Source organism: Dermacentor variabilis, chromosome 1 (assembly GCF_050947875.1).
Source record: "Dermacentor variabilis isolate Ectoservices chromosome 1, ASM5094787v1, whole genome shotgun sequence".
In the NCBI taxonomy this organism is placed as follows: domain Eukaryota; kingdom Metazoa; phylum Arthropoda; class Arachnida; order Ixodida; family Ixodidae; genus Dermacentor; species Dermacentor variabilis.
This window is the reverse complement of record NC_134568.1, coordinates 174,654,939-174,678,639: the sequence shown is the minus strand read 5'-3', so window position 1 is coordinate 174,678,639 and position 23,701 is coordinate 174,654,939. Positions and strand designations below refer to the sequence as shown.

Genomic DNA, 23,701 nt, shown 5'->3' with positions numbered 1-23,701 from the left:
TTGTAATGCTAAGTAGCTGCTGTTTGAAGTGAAATTTTCTCGGAATCTTTAGTCGTGAATTCAAACTCATTGTGAGAAGTTACACAGACTTTTTTGGAAGACAAATAACTTCTGTGATACTATGTAACTTCGTAGCGAGGCTGTACAAGCTCCTGTAATGCGTTTAGTTAGGTAATCTGAAAGTCCTAAAGCAAGACAAATTGGTTACGGGGGGATAGCAGTAAGGCAACGCTGTCGTCGGCGGCATCAAGTGAAAGACAGATTCATCTCTCGCAAGGCGGAAAACTGACGACGGGAGAAGGACAGTTTCAACGACGCTGTGAATAGACCAAACGTGTCTTGACGTGCAGTGAAAACATGTTACAGCTATAACGTGAATGACAATAAAGGGACAATCTACACCGCTAAAGAAATCAAACAGCTTAATTTTTTTAAGCGAATCTGTTATTTAAAAAATTTTTTTTCTTTCTTTCTTTTTGCGAGCCCCACAAAAGCTTTTCGAGAAAATTGAGAACGCTGCGGTCCACTGCACAGCTTGGTAACTTAGTGAGCGGATCACCAATATCTTGACGTACACGTGCCCATTGCAAAAAAGAAGCTTTACTGGCAACTGCCGACCGCAGTATTGCTTATGTCGCTGTCTAAGCAGCGAACCAGACGCTGGTGGAGGACGTTTGGATACAAAGGCAGAGAAACCTATGCATGCTACTAAAGAAACATACAAATCAAAGCTTCCTTCATGACCACTACAAAACTTTTGTGGCTTTGCCGCGTAACAAAAATGTCTAACAGATAAGCCAGCTTGTCGTTTACGTTTCCACGCGAGGTTTTTGCACTCGGTCATTTGTCTCGCCAAAAAGAAATTTATCGCTATCTTAGAGGACTTCAGTTAAGCACTTTATTGCGATATGAACTATATGGACACGCTAGGCGCATTTCTGCCATCGCCGTCACCGCCGACGTCACCATGAGGTTCCGTTTAAGTCCAAGTGTGATAAGTTCGTCGCCGCGCGCCGTACGCTGTATGTGCGAGTGAAAGCGTGCAAGGCTGTGCCGGCGATCGTGGCTCAGTCTCGCGCACGCAAGGGAGGGAAGCGGGGAGGAAGCGCGCCATCTTCCATCGTACGCAACGCTCCCGGGGTAGGGGAGGGAGAGGAGACGAGGTGGGGGGTGGCGGCGTTCTACTACGGGCGGCTCGAGCGGCCGTGTGCACCCGACAAGGCCGCTGAAGCTTGAAAGCGATATGCGACGGGGACAGGGTCCGCCGCGCGCTGTGTGTTCGCGGCTTAGTTCGCGTTGATGCGAGACGCAGCACGAAGGTCAATTTTCTCGCTGCTACTGCCGCGCTTCCTCACTCCAGCGTTTTCACAGCGAGTTTCCGCGGTCATCGAGTGAGATGTGCTCATGTTTGCTTGTGCACACGTGACTCCATGCTTGTTTATTTATTTAGTACGCCTATGTTTGCAAGTCCAAACGGTAAATAAAACTACTATCCTTATTTCGTAAAGCTGTCCACTAATTTGCTATCGCAATCAATGCTTCGCCTTTCGGGCGTAACTGCGACTTTTTTAATCGCAGTCTTGTTGCTCGTGTCATAAGTGTGAAAAGCAATGTGTTCAGACAGATGAGATGAACATAAGCCCATTCGTAGCTACTGCGTGTTCTTACGGCGGCATGGATACATCATATTATAGTCACTGGAACGATCAACAATATTATGCCTGAAATTTCGTCTCTCATGATTTTGTAACTACGGCAGACTAGTCGTAAATTCGAAAACACAGTACACTCGGTTTCATTGACCTGAAGTTAAAAAAGAAGCCAAGGAAAAACGCTTAAGGCATGACCTAAGAGAAAATTGCAATTTAAAGAAATAACCTTATAAATTTTAAACAGTGCGTCACATAACAATGGCTGCAGATGTGGAACATCATGCAAGATCGAATGACTTATGTGAAACCTGCGGGCTGAATACATTATATAAAAGCATGCAATCTCGTCAGCAGCTTTGTGGGAGCGACCAAAACAGTGTCATCGATTCAAATAAGCTTCATGAATTTGAGTAGAACTTGTTGCTGGGCGAGTTGGTTGGGATCTAAAGAATACATTGTTGTGCCAAAAAAGGAAAATAAAGACTTGGGAAGAAAAAGTACGAAACGACAGATTGAGCGCTGAACTTGCAACGATTTCAAGTTCTTTAAAAGAAACTGGTTAACTATCTGCTGCCAAGAGCCTTTCTCGCTTACGATGGCACGGAACGGAATTCCTTCCTTACGAGATTTTGCTGTGAAAAACAGGGTTAAGGAAGCACCTTTACTATCACTCATTGCCTTGACTAACTTCGAAAGATGAAGTTCTGTGCAAAGGGCTACAGCTTGTTTCTTGACTCTTGTTGCCTTTTCTTTGACTAGGACAAAGTTCTTAACTACAGCTTGTTGTGCCTTGTCGCTAAACACACCTCCTGAGAAGACCACGAAACGTCCTTCCTTATCAGACTGAAGAAGCTGGAGGTTATTTTCTTTGAAAAAAGTTACGATGGTCTTTGTAGGGTCTATGGACTTGTCGGACCGCACTTTGTTTGGAGCTCTACCAAGGGCATCAACACCTTCCAAGAGGCATCTCTCCTGGTTTTCACTGGTGACTTTCTTTGAAATCCGTCTATTTAAGGCCAATAAATCAGGGGCTGGTATACGTGGTTCATGGCTACACTTCGGCCCTTTGTCTAGGACACGAGTGATGCTTCCCAGGATTACGATATGGTCTTCCGGCACCAACAGACCCTCTTTTCGTGTTGCCTTCTTGTCTTTCGGGACATGAAGCAGTCCTCTAATGCAGTCCAACCACACGAATTCGGTAGCTTGGGAGGCCGGACGCTTGAGAATCCTGAAACGCTGCTCAGCAATCCAGGTAGGGTACGCAGGACGTCCCAGCTATGTCTGACTTGAGCCCACAACTCCGAGCGAAGAATCTTGCAAATGCGCTTAACGTTACCTGTTGACGCCTTGAAAGGACCAAAAAGGAAACTGACCTCGGCTGGCACAAGTCCTTTCCGTAAGCAGAAAGCGATAGCGTTCATTATTATCATAACTTTAACATTTTCATTATAACAAAGATATTAATACGTAATAACGGTAGGGTCGGCCCGCGGGGCTAGTTGCTAGTCGTACACTTCCGGAAGCGCTAAGAGGCAACGTAAAACGGAGCTGCTAAAATAATAAAAGAACAAAAAAGAACAAAGGAAGCATACACGAAAAGTCTACGCTTATTCCTGTGCACACCATCGCAGAAGCCAGAATTCTGCACGCAATAGCGAACGTTGGAAGGACAAAAACAAGCGCTTGTTTTCGCCTTTCAACTTTCTGTCACACGTGTTGAGGTTGCAGTTTGTATATATATATTTTTTTACGATATGCCAAACTCACTTTGTCCCCAATGTTTCCTTTTACGCCGTTCCGTTTCGTTACATGCGTCGTTTTATGTTCTCTTTCGGAGATTGAAGTTAAGACTTAATCCGTCAACGCTAACTAAATAGCATTGAATAGTTTCCTAATGTACGCCTACAGATGCACATCGAGCACATACACGCTTCACTCTAAAGGTGGCGTCGTGAAGGGCAAAGCCTGCAAACATCAAAGTCTTCAAGTTCACAGTGATCGAGGCGTCAGAATGCGATGCGGCTTCTTCGCGTCCCCTTTGCCAACGCTACAAGCGTGCGTTCATTTCTGCGAAATTGTAAGGAAGTATGCGAGGCTTGCGAGCTGTGCATTTCCGCATATCTGGCGCACGAATTCTGCTACCATTCGGCTCCGCACACGGAAATGGGCCGTTCCAGAAATTCCATTTTGCTGCGTTCTCCGCAGCGTGGTGGTGCTTAAGTACAAGCTCTCGCGAGCATGTGGAAGTGCGCAGTCCCATTGCTTGTGAATATGGCCGTCCGTTTATCAGAAACGCGAACGCTGAATGAAAAAAAAATAAACAAAAGAAGCGATCTTTTCCCCTCATATCGTTTGAAAATATCGCTTCGTGGCGTGATTATAGCAAGTTTTATGGCCACAAGCGCGCAGCTGAGCACTTACGTGATATCGAAACGCGCTAAAAAAAAAAACAGACATTTGAGCCACCGCATTAAACATAATGCGCTTGAATTATGGCACAAATAATAACAAAGCGTGCAGAAAGCCATTCTTTTCGGTATTATTTCTTTTATTGCGGGCCACAGACGTTCCAGGATGCACACGAAAGAACTCCGTGGCCCTTGGCCCATAACTCTCTCTCCGTAACTTTACTGCCTTCCATATTAAAGTTCCGCTATTCTTGCGGCCTTGCACAACCATTTAGCGAGAGTAGCTTTATCTCAACTGAAACAACTTATACATTACAAAAGTGCTTGAATGGACGTATGTGTATTAAGTATTTCATCATGCCGCATTTCAAGTGAACGCAACTTTTTCTCAACCTTGACGCAATCAGTGGAGAGTAAGACCTTCTCTTTTATATTCACCGTCTCTAAGCGAGTACATTGCTGATATAGTAACCTTGAGTTGGAAAGAAACATTACAAGAAAAGAAGAAAGAAAACAGTGAAATAGAGCTAAGCAGAAATACGGTGAAAAAAACGTTTTGGAGGAACATTTCAAATAAAATGGAAGTTGAAGGTCACAAAACAAGGCCGTCTTTCGGCACTCAGACTAAATAGCTCGTTGATTACATGGAAAGCACTGCTTGTAGTTCGACACATGTGCGGCCACCACGGCGTTTGCTTGCTGAGACGCAGGGTAAGATCCACGAGAAAAAAAGTTGCCGTTTTCAGTTTAGGTTTAGGCGACAGTGTCGTCAGGTCATCAAGGGATCTGTTGTATTAACAGGCTGTATACTTCCTAGCCGCACATAACTGCTGCGACGTCAATTGCATAAGAGAATGTGCTGACGACCCTGCAAAACGCGTACAATCACAGCGAAAGCAGTCTGTCGAAGGAGAGAAAGAAATATCTCTGAGCTGCAAAGCAGTCTGTCGAAGGAGAGAAAGAAATATCTCTGAGCTGCTGAGAGTATAACGCAAATGTAGGATGATGTAAAGCAATGGAAAGGACCAGCTTCAGACCGCCTTAATAAGACTTGCAGCTTCGACGATAGCACACTGTTTTAACAATATAAATGTAAATTAGCCGTAAAATTGGTGAAAATACATATGAACTACAAAAGAACGTGCGCAAGAGGGCCAAGGCGAAGCTTTAGCCTACTCCAGCGCTCTAGTCGCTCTTCGCCATCCCTTGTGAGTATCCCGCCTTTGAGTACCTTTCTTTTTTTTTTCAGTCCAGGAACGTGAGGTCACTGCTGGGACTCTCACTTTCGCAGCTTATTCATTGTGCTGGCTCGCGTATTCAAGTTTTTGCATAGAACCAATTTATTATCGCTTCCTCACATTATTATTCGGTTATGTAAACGAACATAAACTGGTTCGAACTCCTTTTTTTTCTCTGCGGAGTTGAACCGCTACTGAACCGCTTTCTTGAACAGGAACCTCCCGCCCCCCTCTCCTCCGCAGAAAAAAAAAAAAAAACACCGGCATGGCAAGACGTTCTCTGCACTTCTCATCAGCAATAGGTGCTAGTTTTTTGTGGTGTGCCATCTGCCACACAAGTCAGCTGACATCTAGCGTCATCCAACCAGATAACTCAGCTTCACAAATTAAGGTGAACAAGCGGCGCGAAACGACGAGGACAGGAACACAAAACTAAGAAGACGCGTGGCAACTACGAAATGACATTTATTCACGGAAAAACATTAAAAGTGAATGTTTTTCGTGAATAAACGTAAGTTAGCAGTTGGTGTACGTCCTGTCAGTTTGTGTCAGCTATAATATAGTTGTAATTCGGCGACGAACGCGGCCCCGCAACTCGGTTTCGCGAGAGCACACGCTTTTTGCATGCGCGCCTTGGTGTCGGCGGTGGCACAGTTCGAGCAACCACTAAATAGAATAGAATATAATTTATTGACAGTAACGACAAAGAGGTCGACTTGAGCTAGTGCGCTCTAGTCTGCTACTCTGCACTGGGGAAGAGGGAAGGGGAGTGAAAGTACTAGGATCGGTGATGATGATAAGAGAAGTGGTGAGTGCTTATGTATATGAGACAGTTGCCTTGTTAGAGTAGCTTGTCGAGCTTGGTGTCCTGCAGAAACTTCAACAACACTTTAGTTGCACGCAATGAAGTTGCAGTGCCAGGCCATGGGCCGAGGATAGCTTCCTCCGACAGTGCTTGCCTGCCAACGCAGGCTAGAAAACTTTCCAACGTCCTTCGCTCCAGCATATATGCTGGGCAATCGCACACTATGTGTTCCAGCGTTTCAGGCATCTGGCAGTGTTCACAATCAGGGTTGTTCGAATGGCCGATGAAGTGCGCGTAGCGATGGGTGAAAGCAACGCCCAGTCGAATCCTGCGTAGCAATGACGTTTTGCTCCGCGTAACCTTCGGGGGCAAACAGAATTTACCGTCTGGGTCGATCATATAAAGGCGTTTGTGGATGTTGTCATCGTGGGCTCTGTATGCCTTTGTAAGGTACTGATGAGTGCCGTGATCATACAGCTGGTGTCATGTCGCGAGTAGGGAATCCGTACTTCACCAGAGGAAGAGAAGGCCGGCCGATCTTGGCTCACTGTCAACGAGTTTATTGCCAATCACATAGGCGCCCACTGAAAAGTGATCATGTGGCCACTTAACTCGGCACTATGATGAAGTTCGGCGATTTCCAGCACGAGTAGGTAATATGGTCCTTTGTTTAAAAAACGGACCAAATAGGCAAAGGGAGTTTTTAGCTTCGAAAAGGAACCATCGTTCACATATTTTTATCACACCGTGAAAAACGAGTACTTCATACGAACCTATTCATCTGCACGGTCACTAGGTTTTAAGTCAATTGGCCATCCATCGAATAAGCCTATCGTCTCTGATAAGGAGAAAAGACTCGAAGAAAAGAAGAAAAGAAGAAACACGATGAGACAAAAGTTACCCTTCAACTGCAGCTTAATTCGGACGGAACATCGTCGTTTAGACAAGCACGGTGTCAAGCTAGATGGTGCTGCACATGGAACACATACTAAGACGTCGTTCTCGCGTGCGCTCCTTCGTCATTGCGCATGTTTTTCAAATCACATGCTTAGCGCATTTATTAAGAAAGCTTTTATTATTCTGCCCTTTGCTATTGTTCGCGCCATGCTCGTCAGGTAGGATCATTCCTCTACAAACGAGCGCCAGGATCATGGCAGACACTAGCGTCGACTTCACTGATAAGCTTCAGTGCGCTGCGTTGAGAGGGGAATTCCGTACTTTCCGAGACAGCGGTGGTCAGAATACCCAGAACAATTCCAGACCACGTCCGCGTGTGGTACACTTAGACGTTTTCGCTCCGCTGGGCTCTCTCGCTAGAGGGAAGTTAACAGAATTCTCGACCTATGAAATAAGGTGTTATTTTGAGATAGTTCATTGCTCGCGACGAAACATTATCAAGAACACGGAGACAATAAATGGTGCGACCCACACAAGCGCTACATGTCCCGCGCCTTTAAGTTCGTGATACCTGGACAATTTTCTCGCGAATAATCGAACGAAATCATGAACGGTCGTGACACATTTACTCAAGTCGCAAATCCATGTTCTGCTAAACATGTTGGAAGAGAATGAATAGCCCTCTGTGTTCTAGGACGTTGAAGAACCATACCGTGCTGTGAAATCCACAAGAATGTTTGCATGCTGAAGGATGTTTCTCGCTCTCAATCTAAAATTATGGGGTTTTACGCGCCAAAACCACTTTCTGATTATGAGGCACGCCGTAGTGGAGGACTCCGGAAATTTCGACCACCTGGGGATCTTTAACGTGCACCTAAATCTAAGTACACGGGTGTTTTCGCATTTCGCCCCCATCGAAATTTGGCCGCCGTGGCCAGGATTCGATCCCGCGACCTCGTGCTCAACAGCCCAACACCATAGCCACTGAGCAACCACGGCGGGTACCTCAATCTACTGCGGGATGGTTTAGACAGTCGTAGTACGTGCAGAAGTAAGCTCCGCGAGCCAGGACGATCGCGGCTAGAGTTTTTTTTTTCTTGCTGCAGCAGCTCGGAGTAATTGTGAATGCTCTGTTCATTTGAATTTATTACAAAGAGGTACACTCTGCTTTTCAATTTTTCACTAAAGTTGGACGTGCGTTTCTTATGCTGGAAAGGCTGTTCAGAAGCCGTATGAAAAGTGTAAAGTATTGAGAGACAACACAATGATTTGAAAATAAACGCGTAACAAGGCAATCAGATGGCGCGAGAAGGAGTGAACAATATCATTTGACTGCGCCCCAAATAACAAAAAAAAGAATGGTGCCATTGAGTGGCGCATTTACCGGCAGCTGCAGTTGTGACGCCAGGCTTCCTCTAGAATAGGACATTTTGACGAATAAACAACATCCGAAAAACCACTTCGAATCAGCGCTCGCGCGCCTATCAACGAATTTGACTTCATCATCATCGCTAATGCTATTGTTGTCCACTGGGCAAGAGCCTGGCTGTAGGAGCAGAACAGGGAAAAGATAAACGCTCAAAGCTTCGAACACGTAAGAAGGTGAGAAAGAAGCATAAAGCACAGCGAAAGCAAGATGCGTGATATTGGCAGGCACACGAGAGCAAATACATTGGCCACCATAGTTGGGCAAAGATACCTTGCAAAGATATCATGATACAGATACAAGATACTGAGGCGATAAGTATCAGATATACAGATACAAAATACAAGCGGATTAATTGTATCCGATACGATATTTGTCATATGTATCCTAAGGTACTTCCGTACATTAGTTAATTCCTCATTATAGCTGCATTGCAAAGGCCGCTGCAAGTTATCAGGTGTTTGCTGGCGAATTTCTTATATCTCGCCAGCTAGACATACTTTTCAAACTTTCTCTACTGACACAAATATACAATTTTTCTTAGTCTTAACAACGATCTATATCGCAATTAATTCAGCAACAGTCTATGGCACCGGTCGGACGTGCAGCAGTTAGTGCAAATTCCTGAGTGGGCTCAGCCCAATCAGGAATTTTTTCGTGCCGCCTTTATCACAGTACGGTGCACTGCTCTGCGGTCCGTTCGTAAAATGGGTCAGTGTCTTAAATTGGAACATGTTCGTTTGTAAAGCTTTATAATTGTGCCACATTAAGCTTTGGTGAGTAATCTGCATATTACGCAATGAATAGGCTGCACGTGTTACAGGGAGATAAGAACACTTATAAACAATGCACCACGCTGCATAGATTTTGCTTCAAAGCGTTAGTAAACGGCAGTAAATAAAGTTTAGGATATGAAGGTATTTAAAAACATACACACACTAGAAAGTTAAAAGAATAAGCTTGGTGAGATTCGTCATCCCACCCACTTTCAAAGTGGATGTTCACATCATCATTATCATCGTTATCAACACAACTGCAGCAACGTTCAAAGTGTGCGTTACTTTAAGTGAAGGCTGAAGCTCAAGCTGGAGTAGTACACGCCGCTGATGATGGTCTTTCAAAATGTGCATCTTAATTTAGCTTTGTACCAGTCAGACGAAGAAACGGTAGATCATGTAGCAACAGATAATGGCCAATATAAGAAAGCATGCCGACTATCATGACCAGCGCTCAGCTTTTCGGTAAAAGCTTTCAGAAAATATGCTCTGCAATGGCTGCGGAAGATCTCGATGATCGCCCTCATTTGTCAACAGACTCATTTTTCTCATTCTCATTAAGGGGAAACAGAAAAATATGAGAAAATATCCTGAGCTTTTGAAAAAAAAGAAACATTCACACACGGTGTAGAAAATGTGCCACCAAACTAATCAGCAAATATTAGATAAACGGACGCTTCGACAGCGGCATAAAATCCAAGATCGGGAAACAGCACAGTGGATATTGGGGTGTTGGAGAGGAAGCCAGCCACGAAACGATATCGTACACCAAAGAATGAAATCAGAAGAGAGAAGTTTTGTTATACTTGAAAAAAGCGCTGCAGCACTATTGTTGGAACCCACATGAGGGTGTATGATCATGTGAACGGTAATGCTTAAGGAGAAAATTCTGCCATGACGACTACTCCACTGCAGCGCTTGGAAATAGCGGGGAAACGAATGAGCATGTTCTGTTACAATGTCAAAGTACCCGCATAGAGGTGAATACTTATGTAGTTACCCTGTTGAATGCTTTTAGTTTTAAAGGGATGCTAACAAGAAACACTAACTAATTAGACTGGTTTAGATTGATAAAGAATATTCTTTCAAAACTGTCTTCTCGCGAATTTAGCAGTAATATGTTGATTATTAGAATAAAAAATAAAGGTTAATGTTCTACTTATTTAATATCGCGCCAAAACGGGGGCGCCAGCGCCAACACGCCAGTGTGACGAGCAAAAGTTATTTAAACTTGCCAAGTTCAGCCTTTCGCTGCTTTATAACACAATGCAGTCCGTTTTTGCCGATAAAAAATTAACTATACGCCCGAGCAGACAAGGCCAAAATCCGTGACGTCACGCCGAGCTGGTGCGCGTACTCCAAGGCAGCGTCACCACGCCTCATTCCTTTTTGCCTCCTTCAACCAAGCTCCTTCTCGCAGTGTTATGAGTCCGGCTTTATTATTTTTTTTCCAAGTGTAACTTACTAATGCAGATCACATAGCTATTTCTCTTCGGTGTCCCTTTAAAAATAGTACAGCAGAAACGCAAATGAACCTGCGGTGGAAAAGAGTAAAAGACATTTGGAATTATAGAGCTAGCACAAAGACAGTTTACCTCGCCTTGCCTCGCCGTGGAGGTCGTTGCCCCTTGCTCTTTCTTGGAATCCAGGTGGTTGCCCAACTGGGGCTCCACCACAGCCACTCGGAAAACCTGCTTTTACTTTTGAATAAAGCCAGTCGACCCTGCGTTCTCAACCTGTCAAAACGTATATTCCTTGCCTCCGCTAAACCGAGCTCGCAACAAGTGGTGACCCAGGAAATTTACGTTTTTTTCTCTCGAACACTAGCCACGGACGACGCTGCTCCTACTCCTGCTGAGAGTGACGACACCACGATTATGTCTCCTGTCATCGCCGCAGTGCTTCAGCTTCCCAACTTTTGGCCCAAGAATCCCCGAGTTTGGTTTATTCAAGTAGAGGCCCGTTTTCAACTCCGGCGTATCACTTCACAGACAGCAAGGTACCTGCACGTTATCGCCGCGCTACCCTCGGACATCGCCGATGGCATAGACGACTTGCTAGCGGGTACGCCTTCGGCCACCGCGTATGACGACCTGAAACGCACGGTCCTGCACGCCTCGCGCCATCGCAGCAAATTAGGCTCCAACAGCTCCTTCCGAGGAACTCGGCGACCAACTACCGACACAACCGCTGCACCGGTTGCGTCAGTTACTGGATGAGCACTCCGAAAACGAGAGCCAGATTCCAATTTCGCGCGAGCTGTTCTTGCAACGCTTCGCACAGTCCGCACACATGGTACTTGCGGGTTCCGACGAGATGAGTTTCGATCGGCTAGCTGCACTCGCTGACCGCATACGCGACTGCTCGTCTTCGGCACAGCTACCCATCGCCGCTGCAAGAGTCTCAGAGCAAGGAGACCGACTCTCGCGCCTGGAGGAAACAGTCGACTGCCTTACCAGTGCACCGGAAAAGCTGACGACTAGCGGCAACACTGACGACCAACTTCGGCGCAACCATTCGGCTTCACAGTCTCACAGTGCACCTAGAGACTCGCCGCGGCAGCTGTCCTAGTACCACCGTCGCTTTCACGAACAAGCAAGTCGCTGCACCTAGCCCTGTTCGTGGACCGGAAACGCACCGGCCAGTCGCTAACGGCGGCATGCGAAATAGGCCCTCGAGCAAACCGCCTATTCTTCGTAGTCGACCGTATCACCGGCACCCGCCTCCTCATTGACACCGGAGCCGAGCTGTCTATCGTTCCCGCCACGGCCGCAGATCGCCAACACGGCAAGTCCACACCCACGCTCCACGCAGTGAACAACACTGCCATCGCGTCGTATGGGCTCCGGTCAATAACGCTAGACATTGGACTCTGGCGCTTGCACAGATGAGTGTTTGTGATCGCCGACGTCAGCTTTGCCATACTGGGAGCGGACTTCCTCAGCCATTTCAACCTAGATGTGAGTGTTCGCGATCGGCACCAAAAGGATAACGTGACATACCTCGATGTAGTTGGCCTGCAGTCCAACCTCACTTTGTTTGGCATCCGTACGTTTCGGCCGGTCTCAACGCACAACTCACGAAGCCCCGAAACGATGCGCTGCCCGTCAAACACAAGGTGACGCATCATATCACCGCCACCGGACCCTATTACCGCCCGGCGAAGGAGGGTCGCTGGACGGAGGTTCGAAGTCGCCCATCGCGAGTTCGAACACATGCTTCAATTCGGCGTTATTCGTACTTTCTCCAGCAAATGGTCTTCAGATGTCCATTTGGTTCCAAAGCAGGACAGTGGCGACTGGCGGCCTTGTGGTGATTACCGAGCTTTGAATGCCATCACTACTCCGTATCAATATCCCCTTCCCTACATGCATGACTTCGGCGCCCGTCTCGCAGGAACCAAAATATACAGCAAGATCGATTTGATGAGCGCGTACCATAAAATTCCTGTCGAACCCAGCGACACTCCGAAGATAGCAATCACTACTCCATTTGGTCATTTGAGTTTCTCCGTAAGCCTCACGGTTTGAAGAATGCGGCGCAAACTTTTCACAGTTTCATGGACGAGGTTACACGCGGACTACCATTCATTTTCGTCTACCTTAACGACATTCCGGGTCACCACTTGTTGAGAGCTCTGTTTAGCGAAGGCAAGGAATATACGTTTTCACAGGTTGAGATTGGAAAGTAGACTGGCTTTATTCAAAAGTAAAAGCAGGTTTGTCGAGTGGCTGTGGTGGCGCCCCAGTCGGGCAGCCACCTCGATTCCAAGAAAGAGCAGGAGGCAATGACCCCCACGGCGAGGCAAGACGAGGTAAACTGGACTTCCGCTAAGCGGGGACAACGTAGAGACGGGCGGTCGCTACGAGAGTATAGCGACAACAGGGGGTTCCGCGTTCCATCGTACAAATTCTCATGTTGCTCTCTAACTGTGACAGCCACCAAGCTGTTATCTAGGTAATTCCTAGTGATGGGCTACTAACCAATTTTAGTGCAGCAGCCGTGAAATAATATGGCAAATAGTGCATCTTATCCTAAGTGACCTCAAACAGCAGGTCGACGTGAAAAGAGATGTCCGACAGCGGCGGCCGGGTGATTGCGGCTAGCGGAATAAATCCAATAGAACAAGGTTATCTAGCTGTTATTACGATATCAATTATACTAACGCTCGATGCGCAGTTGCGCCATCACCATTGTCGTGCTGTCCTGCTATTGACGACGCATGCGCGGCCTGCACATGTAGAAGTAGGCCTCCAGAGATGCGCAGTGCGTTTTGTTCCAAAAGCGACGAAACCAAGTGGACGCACTTTCGCGCTCTTTCTGTCGTTTCTACCGGAACTAGGCCAGCGGTCTGGCTTCCACTGCAGGCATCGGCGTTGTGCGCACACATATTAGCGTTCGTGTTGATAATGATTACGGGGTTTTACGTGCCAAAACCACTTTCTGATTATGAGGCACGCCGTAGTGGAGGACTCCGGGAAATTTCGACCACCTGGAGTTCTTTAACGTGCACCTAAATCTAAGTACACGGGTGTTTCCGCATTTCGCCCCCATCGAAATGCGGCCGCCGCGGCCGGGATTCGATCCCACAACCTCGTGCTCAGCAGCCTAATACCATAGCCACTGAGCAACCACGGCGGGTCGTTCGTGCTGATCAGCTGTGTGCATACCACAACGCGGTGAACGTCAAGCTATGCTTATGAAACCCTTTCTCTGGACGCTGACCAACGCCGACTGTGTTCCTTCAATCCCACCTCGTGCACCATTCAGGTGTGACGTCATCAGTGCCGCACGCTCGCCACGCCAGCGTTCTGAGACGCCTTCAGTGCAACACTAAACCCTGCTATCGCTTCCGATTCTTCGCCTTCGGGTAAAACTGACAATTATTTAGCGCCTCCTTTTGCAGCTTTTAATTCTATTGCGGAGCTCCTGTGCGAGTATTTAGCAATGACTGGATCAGGCGCTCGTGAAGTGAAAAGTACTTAAAATTTGCAGCGATCTGTGCATTGATGTTCCAGTTATGTTTCTGTATTGTGTGAAATTTACTGTGTAAAACTGTAGCTAGAACAGCAATGCATTTCACGACACGTGTTCAGTCTGTATTTCTCGAAACTGATTCTAATCACGAAGTTTCTAGCAAAATGGCATGCTATAAACACCGGCTTGACTTCCATTCTGCGGTTTGAACATTCTACGTAACGAGTATAATTAAAAAGTTAATTAGTAAAGCTTTATTCACTATTGATACTAGTGCAGCAGAGCATTACATTTTGTCAATCGTATTTGGTTATTATAAATATGAGTTAGCAGAAAAGTGCCGCCTCAGAATGAACTTTAACTGCTGTCAGTGACTCTTACTACTTCACCCGATAAAACAAGCAAGGTAATGCGAAACCGATGGATGTCATATGGGCGCTTGCAAGCACGCAGTTCGTAATTTCTATGCATAGCACTTATGCGCGCACTGAACAACGGCGCAGAGAGACTCACTCGCTGGTCTTGTCGAGCAGCTCCTGCGGCGGCTGCACAGGCTTGGCAGGCTCAGCTCCGCCGTGCGTGACGGCGACCACGTGCAGCTCAACCTCCGGGTTGGTAGAGCCCGCTTTCGGGTAGCGCAGTGGCAACAGTGCCGGGTACTGCCCCTCGTACAGTGGAAGCATCATGGCGCTAACGGCGGTGTCGTTGAAGGTGGCGTAGCAGAGGCGGCTTCCGCCGGGCGACCACCAGAGCGCACTGCTCGAGCCCAAAACCTCCTCCTCGTACAGCCAGTCGGCCACACCGTTGAACACGACACCAGGCGAGCCCGTGTCCGTGAGCCGCACGGGGGACGAGTCGCCCACACTCGGGATCAGGTACAGGTCGTTCTCGAACACGTACGTCTGGCCACAAGAAGGGAGGAGGAAAACCAGCATTGACGAAAGCAAGAGAGCTTACCATCTGTTTCCCGCTTGGACGCTCGCCAAACATGACGGCTCCCGCGTGATAACGGGACGGTCGCCGAAGCCACGGCCAATAAATGACTGCACTTACGGAAGAGAACGGTGGTGAATTCGCGACCGAGGCCATAGCCTGTGTTCACGGTACTTCACTCACGTAAGCATTGTCTGGCATTGCCCATCGCGGCCATGATGTTCTCATTATCACGCAGGCCGATGTCGTGACTGAAATCGCTCCTGCGTTAGAGAAGTTTCCTGAACACGGGACGAGAACTTGTATTCACGAAACTTCTGTTACTGCATTCCACCGTGCTTGCTAAAACCAGAGGACAGGGGAAAGCGTCAGAGAGGAACATGTGTGATGCGGACGAAATGCGTTATATCCCCTTCCCCCTCCGCCCTTAGGTCGCGGAAGAAGATGGCTTCGGATTTTTTCAATATTTAGTGCATAACCGCGTCTATTTTGTATAAATATTCGCGAAGAAAACACGCATACGCACGCACAAAAAGAAAAGAGAACAAAAGAAATGCGTCGACCAATTATGACAGCGAGCGAGGCGACGCATTCAGGACAATGACTGACAGTGCTTACGAGCAAAATAGGACTATTAGGCACAATATTGCTCAGCGAGTTTTGACTAAAGCCTATTGTTTCAGAGGACTGTACCCATTGGATAACGGACAACAAATGCGCTAACTCGTTACTGCTCTGCCTGCATCACACAAGGCTTCATGGATTTTTTGGTGCCCCTTTTGATAATTTCTTTACTACATAGGCGTTGCGGCAATACACCGAATCCAAAAAGGAAAAGAACTAGGGCCGGCCTTCTTGAAGTATAGTTCGTATACGCTAGAATGGGTTTAAGAACAACCACCCACATATCGCAGACGCACTATTATCGAGGATGACCGTACTGAGACAGCCTTCAGGAAAGTAAAGATTCGTCAATTCGGACCCAAGGCTTCTATCACAGACATTTCGTAGGATGAAGCAGCTGGAAAAACGGTGAACAGCTAATCGCGATAGCGTATATATAAATGGCAATTATGGCCGGCCTCTATTTAATAGTTTTTAGGAAAGGGCCTAGAAGGATTCTACATATTGGCTCAGAATCGAAACGTACCCATTAATGTCTACTGATGTTGCATTAATTTATCTCTATTTTGTCACAAGCTTCTCGTGCCAAGTTCTGCACGACAGTTAAGGGCATATATTGCAACTAGACAGAGAAAAAGAAAGAACAAGGCAAAGTTAGGATCTGTGTGTACGCACCAGCTGGTTTCCAGTTTGGCCCCAGGCAGCATATTGTAGTTCTTCCTGGTTCGAGCTGTGCTTCAGCGGAAACACCTCTCTGAAGAACACAAGAAAACAAGAAAATTGCGGCCAATAAGTTAACCCCACTATTCCTCAGAACAAAAAAAAAAAGGAAGTAATTCTAGAACGCCAGATTGCATGCTTGCCGCACATACGTTGGCAATGTGTACCGTCCCGGTTGTTCAACCGGTTACGAGCCCTACAAGATAGGCACAAAATCGTAATTTTGCTATACACGATAAGGGTAGCGTGATGGCGACTGCATGTACAGTAAACACAAATAAGTGGTCTATATCAATCCATAATAATCCATCCATGCCATCCGCTAAATAGCTCTGAAGTAGGCGTGTAGGGAGGTGGGGGAGCGTGTGATCAATTACTAAATTACTGGTTGCCAGAGCATGCAGCTTAATTATCTGTACACTTCTACTCCTGAGATATCGGCTCGTGAATAAAAGGCGTATAAATGTAAAAAAAAAATGCCCAAAACCTGCTAGCAATACGCACGCGCCATTTTCGACTTCAAGGAAACTTAGTTGAGTAAAGAAAACATGATGTAGCATTTGTATCTAACATATTGTGACATCAAGGGTGCTCTTTAATTGTGCAGAAGTTTAGCTATCGCAGTGTGTCTAAAGTGTACAATATCAATCTCGGACGCTGTAAGGTAACGGCCTTTTTTCATTGCACTGTGTATTCCCATTAAATATGATTGAAAAAATTAGATATCCGCCTAAATAAACATCGTCATGATGTTGGCGGGTGTTTTCGATGATTCGAAAAAAAAAAAATTTATTGCTGCAACCGAACTAACTAAATAAGAACATTAAACTGGGTGAGTTCGCACTGGTTCATGTTTTAAGGGTAGCGGTATAACCAACTATAAGGCTACTTTAGATCTTTTAAGACAACGAAGCAGTGTGGCGGTTTTCCCTTTTTCTTTTCGCTTCGCGGCTCTCGCAGTGTACACTGTACCAATCATGTTTGCTTTGTTTCCCTTCTTCTTGCTATTTTGTTTCTCTTATAGTGACTCACGGTTAGCATGTTGCATATATAAACGTTTTTACAAAACTCTCCCCCTTGAGAGTCGGCACTTTGTCCGTCGTTTTGTGTCTTGCTTTCGTTCCGTGTCAGTTATAGTGCTACCCTTAACACAAGAATAGAACTGAGGTTAACTTAAAACACAAAGTAAAGTTTTTCACGCAACATACTATATGAATACGGCAGTACATCTTTCCTTTCATGAGCCTAGACGTAATATCATTTTGTTTTTGCTAGACGGCTCAGAACTTTCCGCCAGATACTCAGTTGGGTGCATGCCACTCGTTATCGCAATGTTCGTACGTGTCTTCAGTTGGCAGTTGGCAGATGGCAGTTATGATGATGTTAGGTGAGTCGCAGGTGTTACAGCGACACATTATTGGTGCGCAGCTGGCGCGGCCACTGGCCGCGTAATGAATAGCACATATTTTACCTCTATCGCTCCCATCCACGCTTGTTAAAAGAAGTGTTTCTCAGTTCCTCTATTGAGTTCCTCTATAAACTGCTTCAAAATCAGTGGGAGACTAATTACCATTCGATCGGAGTGTCGACATTTTGCTCGGGTTCCCATTTGAACCTTAGCAGCATGTATTTGATCTCGGAATCAGCTTATTTGTTTATATTGTAGGTCAAAAGTAAAACCTGTCGAAATGACAGAACATTTCGGTAGGACTGCATACCAAGAACATATACATTGGTACGCATGACTTTGACTGCTTGACTCCCAGGACAATTTTGCACTGCACACTTCATATTTATCGCTTCGGCCATTACCCAATGATACAATGTTAGTACTAGAGCTTTCTAAATGACCACGAAACCAATAAGCGACGTTAACCCACAGCGACTCTCAGTGACATATTGAAGTAAAGAAAAAGAAAATGAGACAATGACGTTGGTGTTTGTGTATGTCGCTTACCTGTTCGAAAAATCATAGATCTTGTACTTTGCGGTGAACGAATATCGGAACACCTACAATGAAAATAAGGAGGGTAGGGAAGTAAGAAAGCTATTACATAATGATGTACAAATTTCTCATTAAAAAAAACTGTCTCTGATGTGTCTAAGCTAAATGTAATATTGTTAGCGATTTTCTCTCCTACTCTTCATGACTACTTTTTCATTGAATGTCATTAATTATTTTTTAAAATGATTAACAATTATATTTGCTTGAATGATCGACGTATTATCGGAGTTGTAGGGCTCATTGAAAACGCCCGAGTCAAATGTTTCTCAACAGTGATCTTTTGAATACATGTCAATATACTGTGCACTCCGTGTGAAGTGAGGCCTAAACGTACAGTTATTCCAACGAAGGGTACTTGGAAATGCGCAGTTCCTCTAATAAGAGCCAACTATAGTGAAAACACATTGCAGTTTACAATACAAGGCAATTAAAAGAAACATGTTGCATGTAACCCTGACCTGTACAACTAAAGCTTAAGATTGTTTAGGTTCTGTTTAGCCAACGCGGATCTTGGCTTATATTCACAAAACTTCCTCTCTTGTAATTAAATGCTTCTTTGGTCACGTTTGTCCTCTTACATCAACCGGGTTTCCCCCATGCAGTTCCTATACGTTGAGAACAGTTAGGCATGCAATTATGGGCATAACGTATCGAGCAAACTTTGTTTTTAATTTCAACCAAATGGACACCTGTACCTTAAACACGAGAAAATACCGACACACATGCGAAAGAATTGTCATTCATCAGTATACTGCGAGGGGACGGACGATACACGCGACGTCCGGCTGAGCAATTTTGCTAATACAATACTGAGCCCGCATCGTAGGCACTTCGTGCCAACCCACGGTTATTTTCCACGGCACTAATGCATGAGAAGCCCCCATGGTTGCCCTTTCGAAAAAGCGTCCATCCAAAGGTTATTCTCAGTAGTGTCACAGTTTGTTGACACATCAATTTTTGTGCTTCGATCAACCTTAATCTATAACTTTAAAAAAATTGCAAACTACACTAGACAGATGCTTTAAAAAAGTCAGTAGCAATAACTGCGGTTGCTCAATATGCAACGAGCGAGTAGTGAGTGAATAAAAACGGTACATAAGCTATATAATTCACTTACGGGCACAACGTCGTGGACAAGTAGCAAGAAGTTGAGATCAGGCGACATATAATACTTGCGCACGTCATATTGTCGCTGAAAAAAAAAGGAAGAAAAGATAAAGACAGTATAACCATAAACAGTAAATATAACAAAGCTGTCCAACACGACAACAGATACGTGCTCGAGACAAAAAAAAAAAAAAAAGAGAGAAGTAAAGCTATCGCTCCGGTTAGTCTTCAAGCCATCCGAAGCCATGTTTTAGTTGCAAGGAGGTCGCCTTTCCTTGACTGCGCCGACCTGTGCTGCGTACGAGAAGGGACCGGCAGCGTCAATGTTTTACAGCGCCTGCGCGCGCGTAACAACGGCTGTGTAAATACATCAAAGCTTCGCGCGCCATTCCCGCGGCGACACATAAAGCGCGCGCCCCGCTCGTGCGCGGACGCGACTCCTATCTCCCCGCGTTCCTCACGCCGGCGGGGTGAACCAGCCTGTGTGGCTTGCGGGCGCGCTTAGGGGCTTTAACTCGGCCGCTTGCAAACGGCCCACCCGCCTGGCTGCGTCTCGTTAAGATGTGGCGCGCATTTGTTCGGCATCCAACGACGCCGTTATTGAGCGGACAAAGTCCGGAGCGCGCGTGGGATGGGCCCGCCTATTGCGTTCGGCGGCGCTGTAAACGTTTACGACCCCGGCGAGGCGCAAGGGGGCAGCGAGAAGAGCGAAGGAGCGTGTCCAGAGCTCGACCGGAACGGCCGGCAGCAGCCAAGGCCAGGACAGCTCTCACTGCGGGAGGGAGGCACGCGGCGAGTGTAATGCCAAACAAACGGAACGAGCGCTTCCTGACAACCGACTGTCCGACGGCAGCTTTCCGTGCTGGCATTAAGGATGGTCCGCGTGCCGCCACGCCACGGAGGAGCTCAAAACAGTATACAGCCAAAAAAAAAAATGTTTAGTAACGAGTAACCAACAGATAGATGTTTACCGTTTGTCTTTTCTTTCCTATTCCGATTAGTGTTTATACGCGTGCTTCAAAGCACATCCGCTCTCCCTGAAGAATAAATCACCTAAACGAAGACGCATAAGAAAAACAAGTACTGCTGTCCAGAGAGTGCTCTTGCCGCGTGCCTCGTGTGCTTCCCGTGTTGTGCCATCCTGAAGGTAGTGCCTCAATCAGCCTACGACGCGGCACTTTAACGTCTCATTTTTACAGACCTGCAGGTACAGCCTTCCTCGCCGAGCGTCGATATGACTTTCTTTTTTATTCTCCAAACCTTAATCACATCTAGAGGCCTGAAGCCCAAAAACACAAGTGTGCTCCGGAAGCAGGTCGCGTATCGGAGGCTCGCGTTTCGTCGCGCGCCCAGTTTGAGTGACGACAGAAAAGCAGACAGGTGCGCGCTATGACTATTGTTCGGTGTCGCAGAATGAGCGGTTCGATTTTTCTTTTTCTGTTTCTTACATTCTACACCTTCCTTTTTGCTACTGATTACAATTTCTTCGGTTTAACGATCGTATAACACAACGTGGCCAGCCGTAAATAAGGATTCTTCTGAAATCTGCAGCCGTTCGTAAAACATGGGGAAAAGATTCCAGTTTTTGTAGTTCCAAGCCTACGCCAGCCTTGCCAGTTCATAGTTTTTCCATTCGAGTTTCCCCTTTATGACAAACAGTGTCTTTCTACCTATAGATTCGCGTGACTCAGTAAAATCAAATCGTTCGCGTTGCGACATTCGAGTGAAACTGGACCCGCGTAATTCTGGCGGTTGTTCTTTTAGTTAGCATGGGATCTGGTCACGTGATTCGAACCATTGCTGCAAACTTACACAGCGTACGCCCTTGCATTTTTTCAGTAATATCACGCGAGCTTCGACCGGAGAACCGATCAGCGCCGTATGAGGGAGCACATCGCCCAAATAGTCGAGAGTACGCGCGTGCGCGCAAAGCTCGGCCCTTGCAGCATGTGTCCTCGTCTAGGCCGTCCCGCTAGGCGGAAGCTCTTGAGATGAATCGGTGTTCGTACCTTATCCACAGTGCACCTTTGGTTTCGTCTTGCTGACAAGTCGACACTATTCACTTCCATCTCTAGAAGGCCTTCGATAAAGTAGACCATGACCGTCTTTTGGAGCTAAAGATGGAAAGTTATGGCGTCTGCCCGATTATTTGTAAATGTCCTTTGAGCTGGTCCCCTCCTTCGGGGAGTGGACATATCACTGCTTGAAACCATGTGGAGCGTTTGAGCACCGGCAAAGTCGAGACGTGCCCACAAATGCGGCTGCCTTCATGTAGTTTTCTTTTTAACATTCTTAAGTTTTTTTTTCCGCGGAGAATAAAAATATGGAAGTATTAAGGCATCGCACTTGATCTGCGGACTTGAAAATATTGAAGCTTTCGATATTTTTCTATTCTCTTCTCAAGCGGCGATATCCTATTGATGCAGACCCGTTGCCGTCATCGCAAGCGCAACTTTTTTATGCTGCTGTTTAATGAAGTGAAAAAACAAGAGGCAATACTTCCTACTGTGAATTTGTACGATAATACAATAGCAAATGAACCTCTGGCAGCCTGTACAACCTCAGCAAGCGAGTCGTAGAGCGCTGGTACAAGAACGGGATCCACTTAAAGAGTGTCCCACTGTTCTTCAATCTTAGCCCACAGTTTGTCACAACTCGCTTTCCTGACTGGTTAAGCTTCATTATACCCCATATTTTCAATAGTATTCAGATCTGGCCCTAATAGTCGTCAGTCTGTGTCATGACGCCCTACCAAATGGATTCGCACGGAACGAGAGACCAGCCTCGTCCGTGGGCGTGTCTCGACTTGCACGTGCTTAAGCGCACCACGTGGCTTTTAGCAGTGATCTGCGTAGGCGTCCCTAAAAAAATTAAGTGAAAAGACAAGAAGAGATAAAGCGACAGAAAGCGCAGGGGGATATTCCACTTAGTGAAGCATCCTATAGCCGAGGACAATTTCATGGGCGGAGTTAATAGCGTGCACGCGCGTACTGTCGACCGTTTTGCCGATGCACTCCGTTATATTCTTTTAAAAAATGCAAAGATACACATGGGGTGCGCGTGTGTGTACACTACTTTGATTGACTGTGTGATTAGTTTTGCTGACTGAAAATGCGCTCGCTAAATCGGCTATCACTGGATCCTTCCTCTTGCCCGACACCATCGGGCCGGATGACGTTGGTGCCTGGGCAGAGAATAGAGGATCTCTTAACTTCACCGGAGTTCAATCACTATTGAAATTTTGAAGCAGTCGAAGCTAATACGGTTTTTCATTTCAGTTTTACTAGCCGCTTATGACGATTTCCCGTGAAGCTCTTCATTGCTGCTTCATTGTCACTCAAACCATAACGCGAGAGTTACCAACTCTACTAAGCGCATGACTCTCAGAGCAACACTCCTCGCGTAGCAGCGTCCCCGTGAATGTGGGACCAAGGAATCGGCGCTCACGAATGTAGTGTTGTGCAGCAGCGTCCTCTTCTCCTTGCTCTGAGCGTTGTACAGCACCAGCGCGCCGTCTGCGTCCCGGTACACGAAGTCGGTGTCTGTGGGAAAAGAAACAAGAGCAATCCGTCGCAGAGAGTCACAGACAAGGAGTACGTAGTTGAAGGAAAGAGCGCAATTCTCGCTGCGAGGGAGTATATATAGCAATGACATCGTGTCAATTGTATATCGCGGAATAGCTGAAATAAGGGCGCGCAGTGCGTGCATGCGGAACGGTACACGTGGGCTCGCGCCTGAACGTACAACGCCATTAAGGTCCGCTAAATCGTGCCTCGCTGCACTGTGGTCTCGAGTGTAGGAGTTTTTGTTACCTCCGCCCCCAGGTGCACAATTTCAGCTAAACGTCAAACAAGCGTACTCGACCGAAAAAAGTTTTAAAGAGAATTATAAGAGACACAAAAATACAGAGGACAGTGATGCCACAGTAGCAAGCGTACCTTCGGACCTTTGTGCTGCACGTTACACGAGCACGCTGCGTGTGGCAAACGGGGTCTGCAGAATCGCCACACGAGGCCCTTTTGGCAGGACTCGGCGCCATTCAAGAGAATACCTTCCGTGGTGGCGTAGTGGCTGTGGCGTTGCGCTGCTAAGCCCGAGGGCGCGGGATCGAATCCCGGCAGCGGCGACCG

The 23,701-nt window shown here is 46.6% G+C and overlaps 1 protein-coding gene across 14 annotated transcripts in view; it reads right to left on the bottom strand.

The window, feature by feature from the left end:
• Positions 1-23,701, bottom strand: part of LOC142588201 (prolyl endopeptidase FAP-like) — a 501,149-nt gene that overhangs the window by 29,566 nt on the left and 447,882 nt on the right. For all 14 annotated transcript variants that reach the window (XM_075699759.1, XM_075699816.1, XM_075699733.1 and 11 more), the window contains 5 exons: positions 23,019-23,113; positions 19,582-19,656; positions 18,417-18,469; positions 16,415-16,493; positions 14,696-15,084 (listed from right to left, as the gene is read on the bottom strand). In XM_075699759.1, coding sequence (XP_075555874.1) covers positions 14,696-15,084; positions 16,415-16,493; positions 18,417-18,469; positions 19,582-19,656; positions 23,019-23,113 — 691 coding nt within the window. The remainder of the gene's footprint in view (positions 1-14,695; positions 15,085-16,414; positions 16,494-18,416; positions 18,470-19,581; positions 19,657-23,018; positions 23,114-23,701) is intronic.